General features: G+C 40.7%; 1 protein-coding gene across 1 annotated transcript; it reads left to right on the forward strand.

The window, feature by feature from the left end:
• The first annotated feature begins 1,500 nt into the window (after window positions 1-1,500).
• On the forward strand, window positions 1,501-6,843 carry LOC130926743 (serotransferrin-like). The gene is made up of 18 exons (XM_057851892.1): window positions 1,501-1,574; window positions 2,283-2,370; window positions 2,663-2,814; window positions 2,900-3,002; window positions 3,364-3,555; window positions 3,620-3,749; window positions 3,903-3,958; window positions 4,025-4,188; window positions 4,289-4,442; window positions 4,506-4,666; window positions 4,802-4,898; window positions 4,963-4,983; window positions 5,051-5,215; window positions 5,623-5,776; window positions 5,897-5,964; window positions 6,026-6,210; window positions 6,480-6,669; window positions 6,729-6,843. The coding sequence occupies exons 2-18, from the start codon at window positions 2,307-2,309 to the stop codon at window positions 6,764-6,766; spliced, it is 2,094 nt and encodes a 697-aa protein (XP_057707875.1). The 5' UTR covers window positions 1,501-1,574; window positions 2,283-2,306; the 3' UTR covers window positions 6,767-6,843.
• The last annotated feature ends 1,092 nt before the right edge of the window (window positions 6,844-7,935 follow it).

Here is a 7,935-nt window from a genome sequence, read left to right on the forward strand (position 1 = left end):
ATTATGGGCTCTTGCCATGTCCCTGCTTGATGCTGGCAAGCAGTAGTTTGATCCCTCCTGTGCAAACTGCACAGCATACTCTGGTCCTTCACTAATTCCTAATAAGGGAAAAGGTACATGGCAGATGAACACTAATTTTGGAAGAACAGTGATCAAATGAACACAACTTTAGAAATTGAATCCCATTTGCAGATGTCCTGTTTCCTCACATCCATGTCATTGGTCTAGAACAGGGGTAGCCAACTCCAGTCCTTGAGGGCCCCGATCCAGCTTGTTTTCCATGTCTCCCAACACCTGACTCAATCAGGATAGTTATCAGGCTCCTGCAGAGCTTAATGAGCTGATCATTTGATTCAGGTGTTTTAAAGGAGACTTGGAAAATAAGCTGGATAGGGGCCCTCGAGGACCGGAGTTGGCTACCCCTGGTCTAGAAGGTGGCAACTGAATAAGAATTGGCCAAAGACTTATTAAAATCCCTGTTTTCTGGCAAAACAAACACTGGAAGCAGCTTAGACACTGATCACCTTTCTACTGATGACAACCACAGCAGTGCACAGTTTTACTCAAGTGAGAACCTCACTGAAATCTTACCGTGAGGGTGTATCAGCCAATGTGAGGCTCCTGGGATTCTCTTACTTTCAAGGTAACTGAGGAGCAGCTGATAAACCTTGTGAAGACTGAGGTTGATAAAGTGCAAAATATACCCTAGTGTGGTTTGTGAATTGGAATTTAAAGAAACATCCTGGTGAAGTGCACAATTATAAATATTAACATCTTTTAAGTGGACGTATAGAAAACAAACGAAAGTTTTTTTTTTTTTTCAAACTGACTTTGATGGATGAGTTTGACAGAAATAAAGTGCTGCAACACATGTCCATAAGATAATTGGTGAATTAAATGTTTGTACATGAAATAACATGGTATTTTAATGACACATTCAATGACACGTTCATCCATTTTATTCTAACTTTTATTGATGTAGGTTATTATTCAAAGATGTATATTCCAATTGGTCTTATTTGGTCCTTCATAGGAACCCACCCAATATTGCAACACTGCTGTCTGCCCTCAAGTTGTATTGATACTTTGTTGATATATTGCTCTTTTTATTATGAAAATAATTGTGGAGTGAAAACTGATTTCAACATGAGATCTATAAATATTTCAAATAATTAAAAAGGGGCCAAATGAGCCTGTTGTTTCCTCTTTGAGGTGATCCCATCATCCCAAAGATTTGGCACTGCCCAAAGAGCCATGAGTTCCATATCAAATTCCTTTGCAAGAATGAAATAATAAACATTCTTGCTAACCATTTCAACAAAAGTTGGCCGCGGTTAAATAATATTGCTTAACACACTCCTGTATCACTCGCAACATCGACACCGCTCCTTCTGTTCCACTGACCGCCACTTGGAGCGCCCTCTTCCTCCTCGTCACACCTGCTAGTTTGTTGCAGCAGCTGAGGTCAATTAGCACTCAGCTGAGGGGGACAAGATATAAACAGGTTCTGCCCCAATTGAGGTTCTCTCTTCTTTCCTCGTCAATCTGCCCTGAAGTCTGAAGTAGGTGGTGAGGTGAGCTCTTTTGGTGTTTTCTAGCTCAAAGTTGACCTTATTTTTCCCAAAATTTACCTGATGCTGGCGGTTCTCATATTTACCTTTTTTATTCTGTTGAGCCTCGGTATTAAAAGCTAGATACTGTATCATGTTTTTGTCTGCTTGTAAAATGGCTCATGACCTCATGTTGAGGAAATGTATTCAACTTGAATATTAAATTTGACAAACCTGTGGCTCAACTAAAAACAAGTGTTATTATAAAGAATTTTGACAATGCAAACATTTTCAATGGAACTGAAATTTCTTGTCAAATGTACCGTTTGAGTTAAACTTTTTAATTATGTTTGAGACTAAATGCGTCAATGTTGTTAACCTTTTCTGAAGGTGGAAAAATTAGTTGAGTCAATGTTGACAAGCTGCCCTATTCTAAAGGCAGCAACAAAAAATGTTCACCTCCAAAGCTTTTTGTACTCAGTTGTGAACTTTTTTTTTTTTTTTTTGCCCCTGAGTTCTGCAGGCTCAATGCTGATACCTTCCCGCCCAAAAATCTGCCATTAATCATGTTACCACTTGGGACAATCATTTTTTATTACGTTGATATTGTAGCCTGAACTAGGGTAACTTGTCGGAATTTTTCCTGTTTTGGATGGTGTGTCATTTGTTATGTGCGAAGGCATGCACAGAAACTCTGACCAAACTGACATCTACTGGTCTTTTTTCTACCAGCGTGACTGACTGCAGCTCACTCTGATGAACCAAGGACCGCACACAATGAAGCATCTGCTGTTACTGTCACTGCTGCTTGGCTACCTGGGTAAGCGCCAGATCACAAATGGATAGCCCTTTTGAGCATCATTTTCCCTCAAAGTATACGCTTTGACCTCTCAAGGCAATCCACGCTGGTACAAATAATTTATTCGTTCAGATGGTAAATGTTAATTTCACATAACATTAGTTTTCAAAGTAAATTTCAACTAAAGGCTACTGTAATTTTGGTCTACAACTAGTCATCAAGCATCTTTCGGTGTAGAGCACAAAATGTGAAGTGAATACTTGTATTGCAAACTATTCAAGAACTGTACATGTTCAACTCTTGTTTGGGTTAGCTGATGCAGTGTTTTCGGCCAATTTGGAACATGTGCGGTGGTGCGTCACATCGGATAAGGAGTACAAGAAGTGCTCAGACCTGGCTGCCCAGGCACCGGTCTTCTCCTGCGTGTTGAAATTAAATTCCATTGAATGCATTGATGCCATTAAAGTAAGGATTTCTGACCCCTCAATGTGTTTTGGGCACTCGCTGTTGCAAGAAACTTGATGTTCACCCTTCTCTGGTCTTCTAACAGAAAGGTACAGCGGACGCTATCACATTGGATGGAGGAGACGTCTACACTGCCGGACTAGAGAAATATCAACTGCAGCCCATAATTGCAGAACACCATGGCAATTGTAAGCTTATTCTAAACCATGTCAACAGTTTCTAAGTATAATTTCTGTGTGGAATTGACTGATCAGCTGATTCTTGACAAGAGTCAAACGCAAGCCTATCAATGCAAAGTCTTCTCCCTGGATCCGATTCGAGTAATAGACTAGATAGGAGGACCTGGTCAGAATGAGCCCAATTGTCAAAGACTAAAGGATTAAGAATTCTCCACGATGACAGGAGCTTTATAATCTGGCCCTTTTTTTTTTTTTGTCCTGTTAATGTGGAACATGGGTCAAAATTGGCCACGTGTAGATTTTCTATAGCCAGTTTGTCATGAAGCATGTTAATTTTTCAAACCTAAAAAATATTGTGCTGTCTCTTCAGCATCGGAAGGCTGCTACTACGCAGTCGCTGTGGTTAAGAAGGGCTCGGGCTTTGGCATAAGAGACCTGGCTGGGAAGAGATCCTGTCACACTGGCTTGGGAAAATCTGCTGGCTGGAACATGCCAATTGGAGCACTCCTCAAGTTGGGTATATTGAAGTGGGGAGGCCATAAGAGCCAAACGATTGAGGATGGTGAGTTGGCCTCAAGGTTAATGCATCGGATTTGAGCTAGTTTTAATTTTCGACATTTTGGCAGCGGTAGGAAGTTTCTTCTCGTCAAGCTGTGCACCTGGAGCAGACAAGGGTTCACAACTATGTAAAAACTGCAAGGGTGACTGCTCAAAATCTCAAAACGAACCTTTCTATGACTATGATGGTGCCTTTCAGTAAGTACTTTGTTTTTGAAGTAAATCACAAATTTTGCTTTTAGTTCGTTCAGTCACTGGTGCATAGAATTTTAACACCATTGCCTCAAGTACGCGCTGTCTGCTTTTCCACTTGGCCCACAATCTGTGGCAAATAACAAACCCTGTTATTAGGTGCCTGGTAGAAGATGCTGGAGATGTAGCCTTTGTCAACCATCTCACTGTACCAGGTGAGTTTGATCGCTGTACTCAGCCTGGTATTCAAATGTTCAAAATTATTTGACATTTTTCTGTAGATGACAAGGAAGCAAACTATGAACTTCTATGCCCTGACAATACAAGAGCACGCATTGAAGACTACAAAGAATGCCACCTGGCCAGGGTACCTGCTCACGCAGTGGTCACCCGCAAACAACCCAAACTGGCTGAATTGATCTGGAAAAGTCTCAGTGAAGTGCAGGTAAGTGAGCCCTTCATAATCTACCAAATGATTGGTTTGCCACCAATCCACAAGCTTGAGGCTTTTGACCATCATTTAATTACTCCCCTTTTTGAACTAGGGCTTTGACCTGTTCTCCTCCAAAGCTTACGCACCTGCCAAGAATCTTATGTTCTCAGACTCTACTGAAATGCTTGTCCAATTGCCTTCCAACACTACCTCCTTCCTGTATTTGGGTGCTGGTTATACGAGCATAATGCGCTCTTTGAACAAAGGTAACAAACGTTATCAACAAACACAGGTGAACACTAGACAAATATTGCTCTACTTGTACTCAGAGGTCGCTGCAGCTGGATCAAGCGCCCTGATGTGGTGTGCCGTGGGCCCGAGTGAGATGAAGAAATGTCAGTCATGGAGCATCAAAAGCATGGTGGATGGTGACACTAAAATTCTTTGCCAAACTGCCCCAACTGTTGAAGAATGCATAAGGAAGATAATGGTGAGATGGCCACAATCTCAAAACTAACCCTTATACAATTGGGTAACTTCATCATACAGGAACATGAAGTTTCAGTCATGCCAGAGGTTTATATGGAATTCAGTCACTCCGCTTTGAATGTTTTGTTGCCTTCAGAGTAATGAGGCCGATGCAATGTCAGTGGATGGAGGAGAGGTATTCATTGCCGGGCAGTGTGGACTGGTTCCAGCGATGGTCGAGCAGTATAATGAAGGTAAAGCATGGTGTAGGAATGGTTCATAAATGCATTTCTGAAATCTTAAAATTTTCATTAACAGCTAAATGCAACACATCTGGTGGTAAGTTTTTTATTTTTTCCCTGTGGGCGGGGGGGCTACAATTCTTGAAGTAAAATGTTGTCTGTAGCGTCAGCTTCTTCATACTATGCTGTTGCGGTGGTCAAGAGAAATTCTGGCATTACCTGGGACAGCCTGAGAGGAAGGAGGTCCTGCCACACAGGTTATGGCAGAAACGCGGGCTGGAATGTTCCCATGGGTCAAATTTATAAAGAGACTGGTGATTGTGACTTCAGTAAGTACGTCATTTATGACTATCCATTTTTTTGGGGGGGGTTGTCATTTCAATGGACTGGTAATATCAAATGCTACCTTTTTGTCATTCAATCTAAGGGTTAAGCCTTGCTCTGCCCAAAGCATGAAATGCACAAAATGCTTAATTTTCTGAGCTGGATATCAAAGCAGTTTTCACATTAAACAAAACTGCATACATTTTTACCATAAACGGAGTCATTGCAATTTCAAAGACTTTCTGTAATCAACAATGCAAATGCAAACCCTTCAGTCAACGTATGCTAGTCTTTAAAACATGATGGTTAACTTGGCAAGTAAAAGGTCTCAGATGCTGAGAAATATGCAGGCAATTGAATTCTTAAATTTTGAGTTTCTAAAGGTCAAATACATCTTGTGCCCTTTGCTCAGCCATGTTCTTCAGCAGCGGATGCGCCCCTGGAGCTCCGGCAAGCTCTCCTTTCTGCTCTCAATGTGCTGGGAGTGGTAATAAAACTGTGGGCAACAAAGCAAAATGTCAACCAAATTCGGAAGAGGAATATTATGGCTACGTAGGTGCCTTTAGGTAAGGGGTTTTATTAATATAGCAGCTAAAACTTACCCCCCCCCCCCCTTGTGGGGAAGTGCACAAAAAGCTACATGTTGTATCATTAGACCCTGCTGACGGGGATATTTGTCTTTGCAGATGTCTTGTTGAAGGTGCTGGTGATGTTGCCTTCACGAAACACTCGGTGGTTCAAGAGAACAGCAATGGTAACAACCTGACTCCCAACATCAACAGTACCATAGCCTATCATATTTGTTCCTCTTGCAGGAAAGGGTCCAGCATGGGCCTCAAACATCTTGAGCAGCGACTACGAGCTGATTTGCCCACAGCTAAGTGGTTCGGCGCCAATTGGAGATTTTAAACATTGTCACCTGGGAGCCATACCGGCACACGCCGTGATTACCCGGCCAGAGACCCGTGACCATGTTGTCAGTGTTCTTGGGGAGCAGCAGGTAATGCATTCTGGTGGCTTGGAATTGCCCTTGCACAATTTGTAGTACTGCCAGTTATTCAAACGGCTTTGAAGCGGTTTATCTTTAACATAAATTCTTTTTAAAGTGGGATGACTGGAAGTAAATGTTCATAGTTCGGTGGCATTGATGTCAATTTTGAAAAGGGCTTGCTTTGATCCTCAAAAATGGATATGGCGTGAATTTCAGTCAATGGTTTCCCTTAATTTGAATAGGTTCACCAACGCTTTGTATGACTTTTTGATTTTTAGGTGAAGTTCGGCAGAGGTGGCAACAATCCCAGTTTTGAAATGTTTCATTCCCAGTCGGACAAGAACCTGCTCTTCAAAGACTCCACCAAATGTCTGCAAGAGGTGCCAAGCGGCTTGGACTATAAAGGCTTCTTGGGACTAGATTACATGGCTGCCATGACCTCACTAAGGCAGTGCAGTGACACAACAGGTTTGGATAGTTTTATTGGGCTTAACATATTGTGAAAATAATTGTTCCCTTCCAAACAGATCTGGAGAAGCTGTGCACTTTCATCAGCTGTCAGTGACTGACTGGTTCCAAACTAAAGTTTATTACCACCAATGTTGCATTAATTTTGATTGTCATCAAATAAAGCATTTTCAATGACTTGCTGAGTCTGATTCTTTTAACAAAATGTTAGTGTTATTCTTTTAGGAGAACCTGTGAATTTTTTTTTTTTTTTTTTTTTTTTTTTTTTTTTTTTTTTTTTTTTTTTTCCTCTCCAGTGGAGAGTTGGTTTGACCCCCGAACTCCTCACTGCACAGCATGTTCCTGCACATGTCACTAGGCCTTTACAATATATCGTTCCAACATCGCAATGCGCAATAGTCGCATCGCAGGACTTTTTTTTTTTTTTTGCGCGCTTTGCTTAAAAGCAAATGTGCATGGACATGGCCTCCTGGATTGTACTCAAGAGTAGTGTTAAAAATATTACTCAAGGTAGTCACCAGCCAAAAATACTCAAGTAGGTACAAGTCTTTGGAAAATACTAGAGTAACATTGTGTTTTTTTTTTTTTTTTTTTTTTTAAGCACATCAAATATTTACGGTGCGTTTAAAGATGTGATAGAATGGCAAGCTTGAGTCTGTTATAATGGAGTCATGTGATTATTGCAACATCTCATTTGTGAAACTGGTAGAGCTACTGTTGGCATCTGAGTCATGTAGAATAAAGAATAACGACTCCATTGTAAACTAAAGGAGTGGAGTAAGCGTTTCTTTACGAATTCAAAAGTGAAATACATTTTTCTCATGTAAATGTAATTTTGATGTGTAACACTACCCACCTCTGCCTTTTTATATACAGCAATCTTCATAAATTAACCCACTTTGCCTGGAATAAACAGTATTATACCAATACAATGTCATGGTGAGTCAACCAAAGTATCCAAATTAGTTTTAATATCGCAACATATATAGCAAACCGCCAAAAATTGCAATGTCTGTTTTTTTTTCTAATTTTGCTCAGCACTTCATGTCAAAGTTCAAGTGATGCATTGCAAGAAATATTCACATATTTGCAGTTTGATTGGGATGCCTCATTGGATTGAGCCCTCGAGTGATACATGACTGAAGAATGACAGCACAGGGGAAAGAAATATCCAGAATTAAAATTTAGGCACATTTGTTTTAGTATAACATTGGATAAAACATTTAAATGGTGACTCATGAGTGTGGATCTCAAACATTAGAGATG

This window comes from Corythoichthys intestinalis, chromosome 12 (assembly GCF_030265065.1).
Source record: "Corythoichthys intestinalis isolate RoL2023-P3 chromosome 12, ASM3026506v1, whole genome shotgun sequence".
Taxonomy (NCBI): Eukaryota; Metazoa; Chordata; class Actinopteri; order Syngnathiformes; family Syngnathidae; genus Corythoichthys; species Corythoichthys intestinalis.